Here is a 23,695-nt window from a genome sequence, read left to right on the forward strand (position 1 = left end):
GACCCGTTCTGGTTCAGAACGGGCCGTTCTGCTTTTAGAACGCACCATTCTGAATTCAGAACGGTCCGTTCTGGTTTCAGATTTTTTCAAGAATTTTAGCGTCCACGTGCGCATCCACGTGGCATCCACGTAGATGCCACGTGGCCAACAGTTAACTCCGTCTAAATTATTTGGACGGAAGTTCCAAATTGTACTAATTTAAGTTATTAGAGACCAAAAATTAAAGTGGGACTAAATTAAAAATATTAAATAATGTAGGGGACGAAAAGAAGTTTTTAACCTTCTTTTAATATTTTTTTTTTATTTTTTGGAACGAATCCTTTTAATATTTTTAAAAGCAATAGTTTCACCAACCCTACAAGCAGAGTGTTGAAGTGTGTCTTTTGAGAAATAGAAAGAAGTGTATCTTTTTGGAAGAAGCAGTGTTTTAGAGAGAGAGAGAGATGGCTTGCAGGCAGTTATGGGCTTCAAGAGCTGCGTCCTACCTCAGGATCTCTGTGTTTCACAGAAGCTTCTCGAGTGGTAAATTAATCTCCTTTTTCTTCTCTCTATCATGTGTTTTATTGATCATATGCGTGCCTGGATCTTGATCTGTGCCCTTAAACGTATCATTTTACGTTTCGACTCGTTTCTTCTTCTGGATTGGATGTATAATGCATTGCATGGTGATCGCATATAGTGTGGCTTCAGTTGTGGCTTGTGATCTCCCAGGTTATGTTAGAGTTCATGAAATCCTGAGAAGAAATGAAATAACGTTACTTTACTTTGTTTGCACTGTTTAAATTAGGATGGAATGTGATCGAATTTATTCCATCCAATGCATTTATTTGTTTTCTTTTTTATTCTCCGATTTGAGATAAAAATTGCTATTTTTTTTTAATCCTCCGGTTCACTTTCCAAACAATAGTTGGAATTTGAAAACTTTTCTCGATTCCATTATAAAATACTCATACAATGGTGAGAGAATTTCATTCATTCCATCTCACACTATTCTGTTCCACCCATCATTAGATATCCATACATAGTCATCTTTGTAAATTTTCATGGTCAATTTAATGAGAAGGAAAGTATTAGGAATCCTCGAAACAAAATATTGAGTACAATGACAACAAATTGAAGGAGAGAATTTTTCTCCGAGGATTTTTACCTTTCTCAAATCTCAACAGTGCAAATACTCAATTATAAATGGTAACACTTGACAGATCTAAATGACCTTTCCTTTCTAACCCTCCTATTTAGGCTAAGTCCATGCCCTTCTACTATAACAACCTAACAAATTCCAGAGCTAATTTATGACTCACTCGATAACTTCCTAATCTTTCAAGTCCAATCAGATATGGAGCTTTTAGGTAGTGAATCTTGGGATCAGCAGCAATGTCATATTTCCAAAAATTCATATTTCCATCTTTTAATGGCTGTATTCTGAAAGTAATGAACAATGCATAAGGGAGGAAGGGTTTTACTTTTCTGAACATTGATCATGTAAAGCAAAGAAAGAAGGATAAATTATAAAAGAAAAAAAAACAAGAAATATGTCTACAGACTTGCTTTGCAGAGTCTACACAATGTGCTGATGAAGTTAATAAAACATTGGCACATCATTACTAATTTACTACTCATTATATAAACTGTCCTCAACATTTATGTTGGATACTTGTGTAGTCCAAGTCTATTGAAGAATTTATTGGATACTTGATAAACTGCAAATGATTCTTTCTTGTGTCAAGAGTACAGTTTGCTGAAATAATTGGATAAAGTTAGTGTGAAAGATGGTACAGTTAGATTGTGTCATTGTATGCATGCTGGGCTTTTTGTTTGCAATAAAGTTCGTATCCTCTCGACAAAAAAAAAAAAAAGAATAAGAAAATCCATAACTTGTGTTCTAATTCATTTAAAACTCGTTTATACTATTCTTTTAATATGTAATTCAGCAAGTTATAATATCGTAGACTTTGTGCCATCCGTGTTATTAGTACATCAATCGCATTGACACCCCCCTATAGAGTGACCTTTGGCACAATGATAAGGTTACCTTCTAAGTTGTGACATAGTTGTTACAGAGTGAGCTTTGACACAATGATAAGGTAGTTACCTTCTAAGTTGTGTTGTAACGAAATCGTCACAGGTTCTTGTGGCTGAAACAACTACTCTGATTAGGGTATAAAGTGATAAAGTATTTCAATGTTATTAACTTTATATGTCAATCATGCCCCCAACTCATATCTGAATTGCTTCTTCCTATCCCAATAGAGATCTCAGGTTCTACTCATTTCACATTCTGCACTTTTTTTTATTTTAATAATAATGGGTATGATCTAAACTTATCTCTTACATTGGTTTGATACAATTTCCACTTTCCAAAAAACAACATTTGATTTCTAATGATATGTTTTTACTTTGATAAAAATCGTACCATCATCTCTATATGCTTCCCTGAACTGTTTGAGTAGAGAATTTTTCATTATTTATGCTCATTGAAAACGTGAATTCCAGTTTTCAATAGTGAAACTTCACATTGCTTCAGAGAAAAAAGCTTCTGTCAGTTTTGGTGTGTAATGTATATGGAATTTTGTTGGAGAATTTTTGGATCTACTTTATTGAATGGTTGATTATTCTACTACTATTACTTTGTTGATCTATATTTTCTCTTTCTGTCCCTGCCAGTACAAGTGTACCAGTTGGTTTCTTCTTTCAATAACTTAGCTGATCAGATTCTTATGTTGTATTTACCCAGAAAAAAGCTCCTATTTTTATTTTTTAAAAAAGTGCCAAATTAATTAAGTTATTTGTTGCGTGAATTCGCAAGAAGGTCAATTAATGGTTTTTTTTTTTTTGTGACAAATATGCCTACCATTTGTTATGCCTACAGTTTTGAAAGATCTGAAGTACGCCGATTCTCATGAGTGGGTGAAAGTTAATGGAAATTCTGCAACTGTTGGCATAACTGATCATGCCCAAGATCATCTGGGTGATGTTGTGTATGTTGAATTGCCCGAAGTGGGAGCTACCGTAACACAAGGGGATAGTTTTGGTGCAGTTGAGAGTGTGAAGGCGACTAGTGATATTAACTCTCCTGTTTCAGGAAAAGTAGTTGAAGTTAATGAAGAACTTCATAGTGCCCCTGCTTTGGTGAGTATTATTGCCTAATTCTTAAAGAATATTTTACATGAAAGCCAAGATCTGAATGCTGAGTGTATGTGCACTTCAACTATTTTTTCTCCTTTCTGTACTACCTTTGTACATCATAATCCAAACTTTGGATCACCATGCCTATTCAATGTTTTCTTTTTCACGTTGTCCTACGTTTCTTCATACAGGTCAACTCAAGCCCTTATGAAAATGGATGGATAATTAAAGTTGAGATGAGTGACAATGGAGAACTAAACAACCTGATGGATTCAGAAAAATACTCCAAATTCTGTGAAGAAGAAGATTGCAAGCATTGATAGCTTTTCCAATTGCCAAGAGCTTTTTGGTACCCTTAATCATGTTGATCATGTTAAATTAGGGAAGTTAAGAATTGCTTGATTTCTCCTCCTTTCGTTCGTGTGTCTTGAATATATTTTATTTCTCGTGAGCTTCAAATTCAGTGGGGTAATAATTTTCCCTCTTTGCCTTCGAAGTATGAAATTGATAATTTGGGAAATCATATCTTTCTTGAAGTTGTAACAAATTGTTTGATGAATTTTATTAGGCTTAAATATGTTTATGGTATCTATTTTATTGTTTTAGTTATAATAAAATTGTCAATTTTGGTCCCTATGAAGTTACTTTTTACCATTTTAGTCTCTATTTGTTTGATGATGTAACAATATATTGGAGAACAAACTTATTTTTCTTAAATCATAGGATTAGAATTAATATTTTCCAATATAAGAGAAATATATGTCAATATTTTTTGATTTTATAAGGATTAAAAATATATTAAATACTAAACTATAGAAATAAATTTTATAGAAATTATAAGTGGGGAAAAAATTAGAGACTACAATCCTAAATAAGAATATTATAAGATCAAAAGTATGTTTATTTTATTCATAACAATAATATCTATACCTATTATAAGGGGGATATCTTTTGGTAACCACTCCTTTGGTATCCACTTTTTAGTGGATCATTATACCCCTTAAAATCTAAATTTTTTTTTCATATATTTATTCTGAATATCTATCCGTAACTTTTAATATTTATCTATATGTAACTATTAGAGGCACGAAGTGCCTTAATCCCTCTATTTTATGTATATATTTAATTTTGCATATTTTCTCTGCATGAAAAATGTTGGTTACATTTGCACATGACAATTTGTTCTCAATACTAGTTTGTAATACTTATTTTATTTTTCCTCCCTCGAGCTAGTTGGCCTAATTTAGTATTAAAAATTCAGAAAATAAATTGAAGCAAAAAAGTTATGTGAGAAATTTATCTTTGAACAATTTTGTGAAAAAATTATGTTAAAATAATTAAATTAGTCCTTGAAAGATATAAAGTCGCTTTAAATGTTAATTTAAGAAGTGCAAATAATAAAATAGATTAAGATCTCATTTCATTTTGTAATAATTTATCTATCTTCATCTATTCAAATGAAATACAGATGTGTAATTTGTCACCTAAATTAACTTGTTGAGGTTATTGATATGTTAACTAATTTAAGAAAACATTATTGTTGAGTGAGGTTAGATTTAGAAATGAGTGAAGTTGAGTTGAATTCGATTTAATTTAATTTGATTTGATAATATTTGGCTCAATATTAATTTAATATGAATATATTTTTAAATTTAAACTCGACTTATTTAAACTAGTTAATAATTCGGTTTAACTCGTTAATTTGAATCATATGAATCGAAAGTCATTTTTTTTTTAATTTTATACATTTTAGGATTTTAATTTATAATAAATTTTAGATGAAATGATTTTTTTAAAATAAAACATAACTTATTGTATTAGTTTTGTAAAGTTATAAGATCTCCAAATAAACATAATTACAACCAAATTCTATATACATAAAAATTACTTCATCTTGCATAAAATGATAAAAGAAAAATTCAATTCGTAATTATAACATTCTAAAGTGTTTATTTCTATTATTATTTAATAACTTATAACTATATTTTGAAAGTTCTTTTAATTTTTAATAAGCTAAAATATAATTAAAAAAATTAATTATATAAATTATACATTTATATGTCGAGTTGATTCATAAACTAAATAAATTGAACTATACATAATTCAAATTTGACTCATTTATTTATTGAATTCACTCATTAGCTCAAATTTAATTGATTTGGTTTATAAATCAAGTTCAACGAGTTAATTATTGGATGAAGTTTCGAATTATTTTCAAGTTGGTTTAGTTCATTGTTACTCCTTAAGTGCAATGTAAAATTATCTATGGAAGATGAGGGCTAATGAGTTAGTTATATGCTCCAAGGTCCTAGGTTTGACCCTACCTTAGTTCAGTAAAAATTTCTTATTGGGAGAGAGAAAGCCCAAAGCATCGAAAAAATCTCGAGTGTGGAGTAGTCACATAGCCTATCCAATAGGGCAATGATGCCTAGGCATGGCAATGAAGCGGGTTTTATGTTCATCGTCCTCGTAGATTTAAACTGTCCCTACCTCCACTGTCGATACCCGTTGGGTATAAAATTTAGATACCCATTCCCGCCTTCGACGGGTTCGGGTTTCCTCGCCCCAACTGCTAGACCTTTTTTTCTTGTTTCTAATAAATTTAAAAAATAAAAAAATAGTAAAATAATACAAATTTTTACATTCTTTTTTGTTTATATATATATATATATATATAAGGATAGTTTTGTAATTATATTATTAAGTAGGATGGGGACAAGGGCGGATAGAGGGGTGGGGACGGGACGGGTTTTAACATCCTCATTCCCGTCCTCGATTTTGTCAATCAAGAAAAACTCAAACCCAAACTTAGCCAACACAAGTTTTTCCCATTCAAATTAGGATGAGTTCGGACAGGTACCCATAGGTCGGATTAGAATATCATGCCTAACGAGGCCAATACCAAGTGTGTCTAGTGGGCCCAAAGGGATAATTACGGTGGGGTCAGCAAAAAAATATATGCTTTGTGGTAAGAAATTGTTAGGAGCTGCTTTTCAGGCCATTCCTTTTTCTCTTCACACCCATCTAGTTTAAGTTTTATTTTATATTTTTAATAATACTTAAACTACCCTCAGTATTTACATTACCCCCTCCTGACCATCCACAAGGTTTCCTCCTCTCTTTTATCTTCTCACTTCCTTTATTTGCATCCTTATCCTCCTATTTATACTTCCACTCTAATTGCACTACTTCACTTTTTGAAAGTTCCATGAAGTACCATTTTCCACCTATTGGTTTGCTTCTTTTATTTTTTTTTCAAAGATTTTACAAAAAAAAAAACTGTTTTCATAATGTATTTTCTGAAGATACAATACATATCATATGAAGATCATAACTTTTAGAATCTCATGTGTATGTTGTGATGAATATACAGATACAATATGACGCATGTGTGGGGTACTAGATATACTAGAAGGGTTGGTTTCAAATCCAATGTTGATGGGGTTGAGCTTTATGCATGGGGGGCCCTTGCCTTGGTACATCTTTACATTTAGTTCAATCAAGCCAACAAGCATCATTTATACAAGGCAAATTTGAGAAAATTTAACTATTTTACATGTAACATTTTTTTTTCTTTTGACTTTGGTATTTTCTTGTCCTTCCTGCATGCCCCAAAATTGGATCTTTCAACCTACCCCTCCACTGCTGTGGTTTCTCTATAAGCTATTGAACATGCTTCTCAAAAGGTGATAGTTAGGTGCCATTAAATCTCGTAATTGGTATCACAAATATACATATTAAACTACTATATGAAACATCTCAATTCCCAGACCTTTGTAATTTTTGGTAGTTTCCCAGACCTTTATATGAAAGACGCACGAATAGTAATTATTCGGAATAATTACTCTCTCTTTCACCATTATACTAACCTCCCTCGTTTCACTTCATATAACAATACAAGGCAGTCGGAGGAAAATTTTAATAATGGAAGGAATATGATAGTTTCTCCAATCCTTTTTATATTAAAAAAATTGCAAATAATTAACTCATTTGGAACAATAACAAAATTAAAAAATTAGTTATGTTTTATTAAAAATATATCAAAAACTTGAAAATTTTATTCCTAATATACCCATATCCTTGTATAACTTAAGTGGTGAATTACGTTCTTAGTGACACTAACTAATCCCTCCAAATTCCAATTCATAAAAACTTGCCCAATAGCTAGTAATTCAATGTTGAATACATCCACTTGCATGAAAAATAGGTGAAGGGTCCTATTAAAACCGAACATAAACTTCGTAATAAAATAAAGACAAGAAATACCCACTTGCATGAAAAATAGGTGAAGGGTCCTATTAAAACTGAACATAAACTTCGTAATAAAATAAAGACAAGAAATTTAGTAATCAATATATCACAAAATGAGTGCATTTTATAATTAAGACAGACAAAAAAAAAATTACTCTCGATATTTTCTTATAAAAATAGGAATGAATATTATGTGAAAATTTGTATAAGGTTAAAAATGGGAAGGGTGTCGTGTGCAGCTAAAAGCTAGTAAGTTAAATCTTACTAAGTGTTAGTGTAATTTGTCCTAATAAAAATATTTGAAATGCTTATATGCATTAAATGGTCATAATGCTATTCGCTGTTACATCCATATCAAGGTACTCACATTACATCGGAAAAAGAGGTAAATCTATAGCACACATCCTGCTACAAAGTTACAAAGTGAGTTTGTCTTGATCGTAAAGCAAACAGATCCAAGCACCTCATATCCCATTAAGAGTGACAACAACTCTTCGTGAGGTTGGATGATCCCTATGCTCGCACAGCCATATACCCTTAGACATAGAACAAGAAATATATTGTTAATTTGGATGTTATATTAATCCAACCTGAGGTGTCTTTTCAAAATATAACACAATCTCGTAGTAAATGCAAGTTTAATTAAATAGTTATTCATGTCAACCAAACTCCATTATCACAGATCTTATCATAAAATATTGTAACCCAAAATCAAAGATGAATACTTAACGCTACCATACTAAAATTGTGTTTTTCAATTAACAAAGATTAATTTTATTGAGGAAATTCCCAGTACACAATATGTGAAGTTTCATGCTACACTTCCTCAAAACCTTCAGAATCAGAGCATAGATGTTCATAAGCAAATTAAAATACAATTGTCATTACTTTATTGTTCACAATCAATCCCAAAGAAAATCAGTATTTCACATGTTCTTGCATTACATGTGATAACCAATGCCATGTCTTATCAGTTGCTCACAGACAAAATCTATAACTTTGTCCTTATGGAATTTTATTGATAAAAACCATGGTTTTATACATGAACATCTCAAGTTCAGGCATAATGTAGATTGAGAAACTTCAAAGTGTGTGAGAACTACCAATCCTGAAGGACAGTATTGTGAGGTTTCAAATTTATTTGTGAAATAATCCAAGGTTTTTCCTAATCACAATTAGTGTATCGTGTATCAATCATTACGAAAAATATCTCACTCCCACTGGATATGGCATCACTAGTGAATTACTAGAGGCAACAACTTTTGAAACACCATCCACAATGAAAGCATTGTTTCAACTCCTTGAATGTGCACATGCATAAGATAAACTTAGGTAGCCATTGGCTTTTCATTCAGTGCCATGATTCTAATAAAAATAGGTCAGCCATGGTTTGCTCATCGATGGGTTAAAAAAAATTCCAAAAGTGCTGTGAAAAAATAATTGGTTATCTAAGTACACTTTAACTCCCCACTTTAAAGGAGTTTTCCTCTACATATACGTGTGAGCGTGCATGTGTAAAACCAGTAGAAATATAAAAGAAAAAAGAAGATAATTTTGGATAGATCATTACAAAATAAATTAGATTACCTGCCACGTCCCCATATTAAGCTTCCCATTTGTAATTGGTACCCTAAAAAACAAGATGTCAGCAGATGATAACATAATCATAACTCTTCAGAATAACTTATCAAACTCAAAGATGGAAGCATTTCTCACGTGAGTGCACAACCAAACATTGACGATTTAATATGAGCCGGCATGTCATCTGGCCCTGCAAAATTTCAAATCCAAATAAGATTGCCACCTCTCACTGATGCAAAATATAATACATCAAGAAAAAAATGATAATATTATACACAGAAAACTAACAGCAGCATTACACATGATAGGTAATAACCAATTTATGGGTCTGTTTGGATAAACTCCTCCAAAACATTTCTAGTAAAAGAAAATAAAAAGAAAAACTGAAATATTATTCTCCAAAAGCTAAAATTAGTTTATGAGCCTGTTTGAATACAAGCTATAAGCATTTTTTAGAATTTCTCTACAAGAAATAAAGAGTATTTTTCGGTAGATAAGCTCTCAAATGCATTTCTAAGCTTGTATCCAAATAATCATGTACAAACTAATTTGTAAAAGTCCCCTTGTATTTGCTTCTCAAAAATATGTTTTTTTTAACTTATTTTAGGTTAAGTTTATCTTATAGAGAAATTTATTTTTTTATTTTTTTCCTCCAAGTGCTCAGGAAGTAGTTTATCTAAACAAACCCATGTTATGACAAATACAAGTAGGAAAATATTTTATAGCACATAATCTTCGATTAGAATCTAGCAGCTAAAAGGAACATGTTGAGTTGAGAGGATAAGAATGGACCACAAAATTCTTCTAATCACAGAGGCTTTCTGGTGAATATATAAAGTAGAAAAACGACTCAAAAAAGGACTTGCTACAAAATTTGGTCCACAGGTAGGAACGCAGAGAGTTGGGAAAATTATAAGGCGGCTAAGCGTGAGGCTAAGAAAGCGGTAAGCGAGGCAAGGGCTAGAGCATATGATGGATTATACACTTCGTTAGGCACAAAGGAAGGGGAACAGAACATCTATAGGCTTGCTAAAAGTAGGGATAGGAGGACAAGAGACCTAGAACAGGTGAAGTGCATTAAGGATGGAGAGGGAAGAGTACTGGTGTCGGATATGGATATCAAGGAAAGATGGAGGAGTTACTTTCACTCGCTTTTTAATGAGAGTCAGGACCGTTTGCAATCTTATAGGGTAGACCGCCGGGAAGAGGGCCTAAACTATACCTACTGCCGTCGAATTAGAGAGGTTGAGGTAAGGGAGGCGTTGAAAAGGTTGGAAAATGGGAAGGCTGTGGGACCGGATACTATCCCGATCGAGGTTTGGAAAACCTTAGGAGCGAAGGGCATAAGTTGGCTCACCAAGTTGTTTAATGAGATCATGAGATCAAACAAGATGCCGGAAGAATGGCGTAGGAGTACCTTAATCCCTATTTATAAGAACAAGGGGGATATTCAAGATTGTGCAAACTATAGAGGGATTAAGCTTATGAGCCATACTATGAAACTTTGGGAGAGGGTGATTGAGCGAAGGTTAAGACAAGAGACACAAGTTACGAAGAACCAATTTGGTTTTATGCCAGGGAGATCGACTATGGAGGCAATATATTTACTACGACGATTGATGGAGCAATATCGGACACAACAAAAGGATTTACACATGGTGTTCGTAGACCTGGAGAAGGCCTATGATAGAGTACCTCGACAAGTATTGTGGGAGGCACTAGAGAAGAAAGGGGTGCGTATTGCTTATATCAGGGCGATTAAAGACATGTATGAAGGGGCCAAGACTAGCGTGATAACACAGAGTGGGGTGTCTGAGGATTTTCCTATTACCATAGGACTTCATCAGGGGTCTACTTTAAGTCCTTACCTTTTTACACTGGTTATGGACGCGCTTACTGAGCATGTCCAAGAGCCAGTGCCCCGATGCATGCTTTTTGCCGATGATATTGTTCTTACGGGAGACTCTAGGGAAGAGATAAATGAGAAGATCGAAAGATGGAGACAAGCCCTGGAAGAACATGGCTTGCGGATAAGCCGAAGTAAGACGGAATATATGGAGTGTAAGTTTAGCATGCGGAACACAAGGGCAACTCAGGAGGTGAAGATTGGAGAGCAAGCAATAACAAAAGTCCCAAGGTTTAAGTATTTGGGATCTATTGTTCAGCAAGATGCAGAGTTGGAAGGCGATGTGCATCATAGGATCCAAGCGGGTTGGATGAAATGGAGGAGGGCGTCCGGGGTGCTATGTGATAAAAAGGTGCCTCTTAAGCTTAAAGGAAAGTTCTACCGTACTGCTGTTAGGCCGGCTATATTATATGGGACCGAGTGTTGGGCCGCAAAGGGGAAACACGAGAATAAACTTCATGTAGCCGAGATGAGGATGTTACGGTGGATGTGCGGACACACGATAAAAGATCGGATTAGAAATGAATGCATCCGAGAAAGTGTGGGGGTTGCACTTATTGTGGAGAAGTTGGTTGAGTCCCGTCTTAGATGGTTTGGGCATGTGTGGAGGAGACCGGCTGACGCACCGGTGAGGAGGGTCGATGAGATGGAGGCTACTGTTGGAGCTAGAAGGAGAGGAAGGCCTCGGAAAACTATAGGGGAAACAGTGCTAAAGGACATGGAGATCAATGCCTTATCAAGAGAGATGATTTATGATAGATCCCTATGGCGTCGTTTGATCCATATAGCCGACCCCACCTAGTGGGATAAAGGCTTGGTTGTTGTTGTTGTTGTTGTATAGACCAGCTCCACCCCATTGAAAAACTAATAAAACCATAATAATATATTAGCAATTTTTAAAAAAAATTACTATGTAGCAAGCACTAACCCTCTAGAGTATGCTTCCATGGAGCAGATGACCCCTGCAGGAGACATAAACACATGAAAAATTGACATAAAAGACAAACAGTAACAAATGCATGAATTTCGGTGACAGAAAGAAACCTCGGGAACAATCCGATTGAGGAAGGTTTCGGTATCATCGCGGACATCAGTGTCGTAATTCTCATTGATGGTGAGCGAAGCACTGGTGTGCTGCACTGTCGTTTGACGACAAATTCCAAGTTCAGAGAACAGAAAACAAATCATGTACGAAGCAAGTGCATAATACATAGTAGAGAACAGCGTATACTGACAGAAAAGATGAGCAAGGCCGCACTTGAATCCGGAGAGGTCTTGTTCAATTTCTTTGACTATCTGAAAAACAAGCGAAGCGTTAGGTTAGGGTTTGGAGAAGGAAGAGTGAAATTGGGGAAGAAGAGGAAAAGGAACCTTGGAAGTGACGAGGTGACAGCCGCGCCTGAGAGGAGGCAAAGAAACGGTTTTCTGGGCCCACTTGGGGAGGGTGGAATCGGCCATGGCTATGGAGTCCTTTTTCTCTGTTCGGTGTTGCGATCTTACGCGAATCGGAAACTTGGCTACACAGATCGATGAGGCTTGCATGCTTTTGGTGTTTCCCAGTTTTAACTGTGACTTTAACTTTAACCCCAACGAGAAAAACGAGTCCGTTATGCACTGCCACAGCAAGAGCCTGACCCTCTCAACCACATGAATTTCTAGATTGTTAAATTAAATTCTAAATTTAATTGCATATTATTATTTTTTTTATGTTGAATATATAATATTATTATCATTTTAGTCGCAATTTTTTTTAATTTTTTTTAAATTAATATGATTGTGAATTGTATTCTCTTAAAAAAAATTCGATTCGAGACTTATATAACTGAATTTTTAAATTTCAAGGATTAAAGTAATTATTATTTTAAATTTAATTCAGTTATAAAAAAATAATTGTTTCCAGCAGAATAATAGATGACTTTACTTTACCTGAAAAATATTTTTATATCATTATTTAATAAAATTTCACTTTATTATCACGTAATATTAGTGAGAAGAATATTAGTAGTTAATTGTATAATATATTCTTTCTAACATATTTTTAATTACTAGTTGGAATTTCTTAAAAATTACAAAAAAAAAATTAATATAGTTTAATAAGTGAGTGGTTAATTAATAAAGTATAAGAATCACAAATTTGAACTAGTTGTTCGTTGTTAGAAGCTCAATCAAACTTTTGATCACTTTTGATATTATTATAATTTGATCTTTTATTACATAAATTTCTTCATTTGACAATTTTTTTTATTATATGTAACTTTTGATTTTGCATCATGGTGTTATTGAAACATTTGCTTTTGTATGTTTGTTTAGATATAAATTTAAAAGTATTTTTATAGTTTTTTAAGTAAAAATATTATTTGTTTTTAATATAGAAAATCTAAAAAAATATTTATAACTTGCACTTAAATAGGACCATAATTGCATACATTGGAAAGATGTTTCTCAAACTTAATTGATACTCTAAGTGATGTGTTCTTCATATAAGAACTTTAATATTCTTTAAACATATTTTCAAAACAATCATTTGTACTATAAAATTACAACATTTAAATTTATTTATTGACAATTTGTTATCATTAAAACTTCAACTTAAAAGATACTTAAACTCAACATGACTCATGTCCAACTCAATCTCATCACCTTCCTCATCAACGCCCAAATTTAGTAATTCGCAAATTTCTTCAAGCAAATGTGAATGATATGATATACAAGATTTACTGTAATAATATTTTTAAAAACAATACCAAAATAGAATTTTGTGTACATTATTTACCCAACTAGCAATGATTACCTTCCTTGTGTGTGCCTTGGCCATCGTGGGTTGTCGAAATTCAATTTCCGGGAAATCGAATACTTGGTAGCCATTCTTGTCTATCTACTCTGCTACTTGGCCAGCTGGACAAAGCTGTCACGGTGCCTCCCCTCGGTGGTGGTGCGCATCTACCTGGACGGCTGCTTCCTGCGCTACGACAACTACAACTTCTACGCAAAGGCCACCAACGGCGCGAGGGACGACGTGAACTGCAGCGGCGGGGAAGTGCAGGAGGATGGGAGAGCGGGGCTTGGGGAGAGTGTGGGCAGGGTGGTTGAGAGAGTGGTGAGCGTGGCGGTAGGAGAAGGTGGTGGTGGTGGTGGTGGTGGGTTTGGGGTGGGAGAGAAACAGAAAAATAAAAATAAATAATTAAAAAAAAATGGCTGCCCAGGATTCGGTTATCCGGAAACCAAATTCCGGCAACCCATGAAAGGTCAGAATTCAGTTTTCAGATAACTAAATTTTGACCTTAAACAGTAATCAGTGATAATTGGGTAAATATTGTGTCCAGAGTTCTATTTTGATAATTTTTTTTAAAAAATATTAATACAGTAAAAAATTCCTATTGAGGTACTATACTAAAGGAGACAAATGACTATTAGGTAGTGTTTGTTTCTAGGAATTTACTGTTCACGAGCAAGGAAAGGCGAAGAAAATTGTTGTTTGTTTCTGGTGATTTGCGACGACGGAAAGACGAAGAAAAGGGGGGAGAAACGTGGTTCGCGTCCTCGCACAAAAGCGAAAAAAGGAGAAGAAAGCCACATAAGATTTGTGAAAACCCAGAAATGCCCCTGTCCCATGCATGCATAATCGATTATACGAAGGAAACATAATCGATTATGGTTGGCCACATAATCAATTATGGCCTTGCATAATCGATTATGGCTGAGCATAATCGATTATGGCTGAGCATAATCGATTATGGCTGAGCATAATCGATTATGCAATGCCATAATCGATTATGGTTCGATTATGGTTGGCCACATAATCCATTATGACCTTGCATAATCGATTATGTGGCCAAGTATAATCGATTATGTGGCCAAGTATAATCGATTATGCTGGGGTATTTTCGCTTCCCGTGGAACCCAGAACGGCTCGTTCCAAAAATGAATTTTATGTGCAAAATGCAAACTCAGAACGGGTCGTTCCACCTTGGGAACGAGCCGTTTCATAGATGGACGTTGTGGGTTAATTTGTAACCCCAGAACGGCCCGTTCTGGTCTGAGAACGGCCGTTCTGGGTATCAAATTTTGTTTTACAAAATATAATTATCATAATATATTTTGTTATTATTATTTATTATTATAAATATTATTATTTTCATTTTTATTAATATTATTATTATTTATTATAATTAGTATCATTATTATTTATTATGATTCTTATCATTTTTCTAATATTTATTATTATTCTTATCATTATTTATTATTTTTTTAATAAATTATACTTATTAATATAATTTTATTGTAATTATTATTATTTACAATAAATAATATTATACTCATTTTTAATCTAACAGTAAAAGTGTAAATTATATATTCATCTATTAAATTTTTAATTTTTATCTATCATTAAATTTAAAGCAAATATTAAAATTTAATTATTTTTAAATTAATATTTTATAATTTTTTTAGTTAAAATTTATATATTTATCTTTTAGTTATAATAATTAAAAACCTTTTTTTAACTAAAGGGCAAAATAGTAATCTTACATAATTATCAATTAAAAATTTATTTTTATCTATCACATCAATCAATTCACTCACAAACTTTCACAAATTTTCTCTACACTTTCCACTCATTTTCCCTTAATCCAAACAACCTCACTTTCTACTCACTTTCCCTTCAAATCCCTCCTTTTCCATCCTCAAATCCAAACAAAGCTTTAAGGAAGGAGAGGAAAGAGAATAATAAAAACACGAGAATCTATAATTATTTTTGTAATTTTTTTTATCTTAAAAAAAATAAAAAAGACTGAGAGATAAATATATTTTATGATAAAGGTTTTAGTTGTTATGCAAAGGTAATTGTCATTGTTATAATATGTTAGTATATTGGTTTAACATTATTACAGTAGGATACACAAACTGTTATGCTAAGCTTAATATATTATATTATTTTTTAATTATTATTTTGTTAAACTATTACTTTTTTTTTATAAAACTTCTTTAATACACTAATCTAAAGGAGTGTCATGTATGTTTTAGCAACAACCTCTATATAGTTGCCCTCCTATTGTAAACACATAATATAATTCATTTTCAATAATATAGAGTATTCAATCAATACTTCTTTCTCTTTGCTCTATTATTTTTAACGGTCATAAAGTAAACAAAGACGATAACTCTATTTCAATTGCATGTCGATGGTCTCGAAAGTTGTTTGGAACATAATGAAGGCCATTAGAGTGGGGTAACCACCGGGTAAGACAACTTTATAACAATGATTGATGGTTGTGAATCTACAATGGCTCCATAGTGTGGAGTGTGGACATAAACAAACAAATGTGGATAATGTATAATAGAGAATAACATTAGTGTGAGGATTTTCTATCCACAATAAACTTTAGGTAGGTTTTAGTGTTGATGCATGAAGTTATGAGATGAAATTAGATATATGTGATATGTAAGAGAAAACTCTAGATATTATCATGACTACCATAAAGTGAAAGGGAAAATGAAAAAAAAAAAAAAAGAAGCTAAAGTGAGTGAAGGACTAAAATAAAAACAATAATTTACTATTAGCCACCTCAATAATTAATGATGACTAGATAATCTTAAAAACTATAGCGTAAAAATTAAATATTACAAAATTAATTTTAAAAAAATATATTGTAAGAACTAAAACATTTTTTTTATAAATTATAATATTTATCTTGATTAAAAATATTTTTAAAAGTTATTCATAAACTATTGTTTTATTTAATTTCTCATTTTTATCTTTATTTTTAATTTAAATTTGATTTTATTTTAAAATATCCACACTTAAAAAATAATTTATATTATAATATAAGTTATTTATTATAAAATATAAAATAAAATGTATTTACTATATATTTGCATTATAACATATTTATACAACTCATGCATAGCATAGGATTATTGGTAAACATTTTTTTTCCTTTTTGAAAAAAATTAGGATTAAATAAATTTTTAATCTTAATTTTTTAATAATTTAATTTTTAGTCTTTTTAATGCCTTTTTCAACTTTTAATCTTCCTTTAATTTTCTATCATATAAATTAATTTTTAGCCTTTATTTGATAAAAGGAAAAAGGTGAAAGGAAAAGAAGAGAAAAGCAGAGTAGACAAATGTGAAAAAGTATAAGGAAATAGGATAGAAATTAATGTTGTTTAGTAAAGGAAAAATATATGAGAAATAAGGTAGAAGTTTATTTTTTATTAATTATTTTATTTGTAAATAATAAATAATAAATTATTATTATTAGAAGTTCAAAATTTTCAGATAATTTTATTCCAAAGAAATAAATACACATTATTTTTGTTATCATTATTATATTTATTTATTACTATTATTGAATTTTTTATAAATAATTTTATCTGGAAATAATACATAAAAATTATTATTATTATTATATTTGTTTATAATTATTAAGAGTTTAATTATTTATAAATTTATTTTAAATATATATATATATATATATTTATTTTATTTTTTTGCAGATGATAATTTATAATTAATTTTTATATAAGAATTATTAGCACTCAAAACTTTTTCAGAAGACTTTTCATAATATTTTGATGGAATAATACCTTCTTGTAAACAGTTAAGATCAGCTCCTGAATCTATTAATGCAACTAAGTTAAATTCTTCATTTTTAACTAATAGCTTGATATTGCAATGCCACTTATGAGTAGTTATCATATGTAAATAATTAACATCCTCTATTGAAGTTGAAGGTTGTATTGATTAATTGTTCTCGAGAAAGGTTTTTCCACACGGGTTGATGGAAAAGCATGGGCTACAGGCCCAACCACTAGAGCCATGGTCAGGAGACTACTTGAAGATTTGACTGCTTCAGAGCTTAGTGGGCCCAATGGGCTTGGTGGGCCTAGGGTGTTTCTCACTTGGGCCTTTATTGATTAAACACCATGTTCTATTATATTTTCTTAGTATAGGAATTTACTTTGATGTTGGTCTTGTATTTTGACCATAGATTAGGATTTAGGTGATTTGGGCTTATTTTGGGCTTCTTGGGCTTTGGGCTTTTGATACCCAATATTAAGCTCATTCTTCTTCTTGTAATTTTTCCTATTCATTGTATATTTTTGACCAATGTATTTCGGTCATTAGATTAGGGTTTAAGGAGGATTAGTAGTTTATTTGAATTAGGGTAAATTAGGTTAAATTTAGGATGTATTTAAGTTGCATTTAGGTCACACTTCTGGCACCACCTTGGCTGCACAAGTGTGACATCGAAATGCAACCCTAAATGCATACTAAATTCAATCTAATTGCATTAGCACTCATGTGACCGGATTAAGACATGTGAACCAAGCTTTGAAATTCAAATTTTTGAATTTTTGAATTTCAAAACTTGGCGCCACATGTGTGCCATTCACATTGGCGACAATAAACCTTAGTTCCGTAAACATATAAGCCTCCTTACTTCACTTTGTATTTCACTTTGAACCTTATATGAAATTTGAGAGCCAAGAGCCGAATTTCCTTTTCAAAGTCCTCTTGAGAATTCACCTCAAAAACCTAGGGAGTTCATCTTCTTCCTTCTCTTTGAAGTGAGTCTTCCATTGATCTTTAAGCTTGGATGCTTCCATCCAAGGCTTGAACCTTCATCCATCCGTGTTCCTCCTTCAATTAAGTTCCATTTCATTCGGTGATATCTCCTTAAAGAGGATCCGTGGCTAGGAGGAGCTAAGGAGAAGAACATTCATCACTTCTCCCTACTTCTTCCATCAATTTTGGTATCAGAGCAAGGTTCTTCAAGGAGATAAGTGTTTCATCAATTTTTATTGTGTGTCGGTGTCTTGTGTTTGTGTTCTTCTTGTCCTGTTTGAGTTTTCAATTTGGATCTATATGCTTTGAATCATATATTGTTCCATAGATCCATTGTTTGATTGTTTTGATTTCCTTCCACAATCAACATGAATTAGGACCTATTTGCTTGTGCTTATTTTGATTTAATTTGAGTCTCTCCATTCTTGTATGTGTCCGTGATTGGACCTTATGCATTTGCATTAGTTTTTTGGTTTTTAATCCTTGTTTTGTCTTAGAGTTTGTGTTTAGTCATTATATGTTCAAAAATTCCTTGAATAGCATGTTGACCTAATTTTCTTTTGTGCATTGTTCATCAATTTGTTGCTCTCGGTTTGCTCTAATTTGTGCCTACCTATATGTGCTTTTTCTTTTACCTTATTGTGTTCATAATTTGCTATTAGTCCTAGCAAGTTTCTTTAGAGTTAGGTTTCCATTGTGTACTTGAGTTTTCAAATCACTTTCCATTGAAATATCTTATAAAAATTTTTGTGACTCAAAATTTCAAGTGCTTAATTCTACTTCTAGTGCACTCTTTCTTGTGGATTCAAATTTTTAAAAAAAAATTAGAGGCTGAAAACAGAGATAAAACAGAGCCTAAAACAAAAGAAAAGTTCTAAAGTTCAAAAGAAAAGTGTGCAAAAAGAATTCAATACAAAAACCTAAGACTAGTGCACTAGTTTCTCATTTTCACTTGAATTTTGACCTAATTTTTGTAGTCTCGGTTTCTATAACTTGGAATCATAGAAAAATTTGAAACAAAAGGCAAACACCTTCTCTGGAGTCTTAATTTGAGACTGGAAAAAGAAAGAATTAAAAAAAAGATATAAGACAATTTAAATTGAAAAAGCTGTGAGGTGTTCTTGGATAAAATTCACTTGATTCCTTGTTATTATTTTGACTACTAATTGTTCTATACTTATCCAATTGATTTCAAATTTTTTTTGTTTTGTTCATCTACTCTAGTACCTATCTAGGAATATTCCTAACTGAGTGCTAGCTTTTATTTGGAGTCTTAATTTTCAGTTTTACTTGTTGAACCTCTTTGTGTCATGTCATATACACCTATTACTCTTTACTTTTGGTATAAGCTTTCCAAATTGTGCTTTATTGCTTGTCTAGTTTTCTTTCATTAATTTCCCTGTGTTGGAAGTGGCCTCAAATCCTTGCTCAAGGATCAAACATTTCTCAACAAAGAGTAGGAAAATTTTGGACACTAAGACCACAAAATTTGACCTAATTTAGTGACCTAGCTTTTCCTAAACTTCTTTCACTTGAGTGACCATTCCTTTCACCTTGTGAGGCAGCCACCATTAACCTCTTTGTTGTGTTTCTTTTGCAGGTCCAGGAGCATCATAATTGAAGGATTAGTGGCGGATTAAACACTTGAATAAGTGTTAGGTTTTTGAACAACAAATCCGTCACTAATTGGTCACCAAAACCGCCATTTATTTCTTTCTAGGCTAGTTTAAATTTTGCAATCTCTCTTGTATTTTAAAATCAATTTGTAAAGCTTGGAGGGAGTATTAAGAAGCTGGTCAGGTATATCTAACTCCTTGTTAGCATTCTCACGTGTAGTACTAGTGGAAGTGACTTGAAAATTTCATATGTTTCAAGCTTCCACCTAGGGCAAACCAACTAGTTGATTATCCTTGCTTCCTTCAAGTGTTTGAACTTTAATTTTGTTTACTTTGATGCCTTATTACGTCTAGAATTGTGTAGATTTAATTGCTCACGTTTAGTTTAGTTTCAAAAACAAACAAATTGTGAAAATCATACAAAATTTGTGAAAAGTTTTGGGGAATTGAAAGTACCACAAAGGAGTTTAGTGATTTCCACTTGAAAAGGCTTGGTTATTAAGTGGCTCTTTGTAGCTCACCTCCCTTGATAGTGCAACTTGTACACTTAGACTTCCAAGTGCTATTTTCATTCCTAGAAAATCCCAAAAACATTTTATACCTTTTTGCATAGCATACAAATTCTTATTGTTTAATCATGAGTCATCATTCTCCAAGTAGTAGTGACTTTGATACTCCTAAAAGTTCTAGAAAAATTGTCAAGGAGGTTGAAGCACTAAAACTTTGGAAGCATGAAGAAGTACTTCAAAAACAAAAAGAAAAGATTGAAAGAGAAGTACAACTTCTTGCTTTAGAAGAAGAGATTCAAAAGATTAAGCAACAAGAAGCAAAACTTTTAAAAAAATTACATAAAAACAAAAGTCAAAAAAGTTCCTCAAAAGGTTCCACTAAGAGTTCCAATGACTCTCAAAGCCAAGAATATGATGGTAGCTTAAATATGGATGCTTTCTACCAACCTAGACCTAGGAGAGTCATTAAAGAAACAAAAGTGAGGGAATCAAGGGTTGATCTCCCTTACTTTCATGGAAAAGAAAATGTGGACGCCTACTTGGATTGGGAGATGAAAGTGGAGCAAATCTTCACTTGTCATCAAGTAGGTGAGGAAAGAAGAGTTCCTTTGGCCACCCTAGCTTTTCAAGTACAAGCCATGTATTGGTGGACATCCTTGGAAAAAGAGAGAAGACTTCACAATGATCCTCCCATCACTTATTGGAATGAATTGAGGAGTGCTATGAGAAGAAGGCACATTCCTTCTTATTATAGTAGGGAGCTTATGGATAAGCTCCAAAGACTCCAACAAAAGAACATGAGTGTAGAGGAGTATAGACAAAAGATGGAGTTGTATCTTATGAGGGCTGGGATAAGGGAGGAAGAAAGATTGACCATTGCTAGATTTTTAAGTGGTCTCAATTTTGACATAAGAGATAAGGTTGAGTTACTCCCTTATAGGGACCTTGATGATTTGGTCCAACTTTGTATAAGGGTGGAACAAAAAAACTTGAGAAAAAGCTCTTTTAAAGGCAAAACTCAATCTAGCTCTTATGTTAAGAAAGACTACAAGAGGGAGGGTCAATATGAATCCTCTAAGAAATTTGGCAAAGGTCTTGAAAAAGAAAAAGAAAATGAAAAAGAGAAAAATAAAAATGTTGTCACTTCTAGTAGTAAGACTAGTGACATCAAATGCTTTAAATGTCTTGGGAGAGGCCACATAGCTTCTCAATGCCCAACTAAAAAGGTAATGATTTTGAGAGGGCAAGATGTTTATAGTAGTGTTGATGAATCTAGTTCCACTACTTCAAGTGATAGTGAAGCAAGTGAGGAAGACCATCCAATTGAAAGTGCATATCCTTGTGATGGTCAACTTCTTATGATTAAAAGGCTTCTAGGAAGCCAACCTCATGAGTCTCACCTTTCACAAAGAGAGAATATTTTTCACACAAGGTGTAAAATTCTTGATAATGCTTGTTCTCTCATTGTGGATAGTGGGTCTTGTTGCAATTGTTGTAGCACAAGGTTGGTGGAGAAGCTTGGCCTTACTATTATTCCCCATCCGAAACCATATCAACTTCATTGGATTAATGAAGATGGGGATATCAATGTTGATAAACAAGTGAAAGTCAAGTTCTCTATTGGTAACTATGAAGATCAAGTGGTATGTGACATAGTTCCAATGGAGACTTGCCATATTTTGTTGGGAAGGCCATGACAATTTGACAAGAAAACCATGCACAATGGCCTTACCAATGAAATCACTTTCACTCATAAAGAAAAGAAATTTGTACTTCATCCTTTGTCTCCTTCACAAGTGATAGAGGATCAAGTACAAATGAAAAAGAAAAGAGAAGAAGAAAAAAAAACTTGATTAAAAAAAAAGAAGAGAAAAAGCATAAAGCTTCAAAGAAGAAGGAAGAGAAATCTCTTTCTATAGAAGGAATTCAACAAGAAACTTTAAAACAAACCCTAATTGTTGAAAAACCTTCTTACCTTCTTCTTTGTAGAGGTGTGCTTAAGTGTTATAATTTAAACATTGAGCTTAGTTCTTTACCTCCTCAAGTTTCTCATTTATTAAAAGAATTTGATGATGTATTCCCTATTGATGGTCCAAAGGGCCTTCCTCCTTTTAGGGGTATAGAACATCAAATTGATTTTGTGTCTGGGGCTAGTCTACCCAATAGACCAGCCTATAGGACAAATCCTCAAGAAACTAAGGAGATAGAGAACCAAGTCCAAGAACTTTTGGATAAGGGGTGGGTGCAAAAGAGTTTGAGTCCCTGTGCTGTGCCTGTATTGTTAGTGCCCAAGAAAGATGGAAAATGGAGAATGTGTTATGATTGTAGGGCTATTAACAATATCACAATCAAGTACAGGAACCCAATCCCTAGACTTGATGATATGCTTGATGAATTACATGGTGCTTCTATATTTTCTAAAATTGATCTTAAAAGTGGTTATCACCAAATAAGAATTAAAAAGGTGATGAGTGGAAAACTGCTTTTAAGACCAAATTTGGATTGTATGAGTGGCTAGTTATGCCTTTTGGTTTAACTAATGCACCAAGTACATTCATGAGGCTTATGAATCATGTCTTGAGAGAGTGTATAGGAAAATTTGTTGTTGTTTATTTTGATGACATCTTAATTTATAGTAGATCTCAAGATGATCACTTAGGACATCTTAGAGAAGTTATGATGATCCTTAGGGAAAACCAATTATTTGCAAATCTTGAAAAATGTACTTTTTGTGTGGATCATGTGGTTTTCCTAGGGTTCATCGTAAGCAAAAATGGGGTTCAAGTGGGCCCCGAGAAAATCAAAGCCATTCAAGAGTGGCCCAAGCCTAAAAATGTTAGTGAAGTTAGGAGTTTTCATGGACTAGCAAGTTTTTATAGAAGATTTGTGCCTAACTTCTCTAGCATTGCTTCACCCTTGAATGAGCTAGTCAAAAAAGATATTTTATTTGATTGGACTTCAAAGCATGACCAAGCATTTCAACTTGTTAAGGATCAACTTACTAATGCACCTATTTTAGCTCTACCAAATTTTGAAAAGACTTTTGAGCTAGAATGTGATGCATCAGGAGTTGGCATAGGAGCTGTGTTATTGCAAGGAGGACACCCCATTGCATATTTTAGTGAAAAACTAAAAGG

At 32.8% G+C, this 23,695-nt stretch overlaps 2 protein-coding genes across 3 annotated transcripts; one reads left to right on the forward strand and one right to left on the reverse strand.

Annotated features, from left to right (window-relative positions):
* The first annotated feature begins 351 nt into the window (after positions 1-351).
* Positions 352-3,762, forward strand: LOC109805426 (glycine cleavage system H protein 2, mitochondrial). The gene is made up of 3 exons (XM_020367490.3): positions 352-522; positions 2,870-3,129; positions 3,318-3,762. The coding sequence occupies exons 1-3, from the start codon at positions 444-446 to the stop codon at positions 3,444-3,446; spliced, it is 468 nt and encodes a 155-aa protein (XP_020223079.1). The 5' UTR covers positions 352-443; the 3' UTR covers positions 3,447-3,762.
* Positions 3,763-7,673: 3,911 nt separating this feature from the next.
* LOC109805935 (uncharacterized) lies at positions 7,674-14,029 on the reverse strand. Of its 2 annotated transcripts, none has more exons than XM_020368232.3 (8): positions 13,656-14,029; positions 12,236-12,494; positions 12,100-12,160; positions 11,909-12,003; positions 11,793-11,826; positions 9,094-9,148; positions 8,965-9,007; positions 7,674-7,913 (listed from the first exon to the last, which is right to left on the reverse strand). In XM_020368232.3, exons 1-8 carry the CDS (start codon positions 13,727-13,729, stop codon positions 7,842-7,844), a joined length of 693 nt encoding a protein of 230 aa, XP_020223821.1. In that variant the 5' UTR covers positions 13,730-14,029; the 3' UTR covers positions 7,674-7,841. The 2 variants fall into 2 exon arrangements, with proteins under 2 accessions (XP_020223821.1, XP_020223822.1); XM_020368233.3 differs by having other exon boundaries at positions 12,236-12,478; positions 13,656-14,024.
* Positions 14,030-23,695: the final 9,666 nt, after the last annotated feature.

The sequence above is a fragment of the Cajanus cajan genome, chromosome 3 (genome assembly GCF_000230855.2).
Source record: "Cajanus cajan strain Asha chromosome 3, NIPB_CcT2T_4, whole genome shotgun sequence".
NCBI lineage: Eukaryota > Viridiplantae > Streptophyta > Magnoliopsida > Fabales > Fabaceae > Cajanus > Cajanus cajan.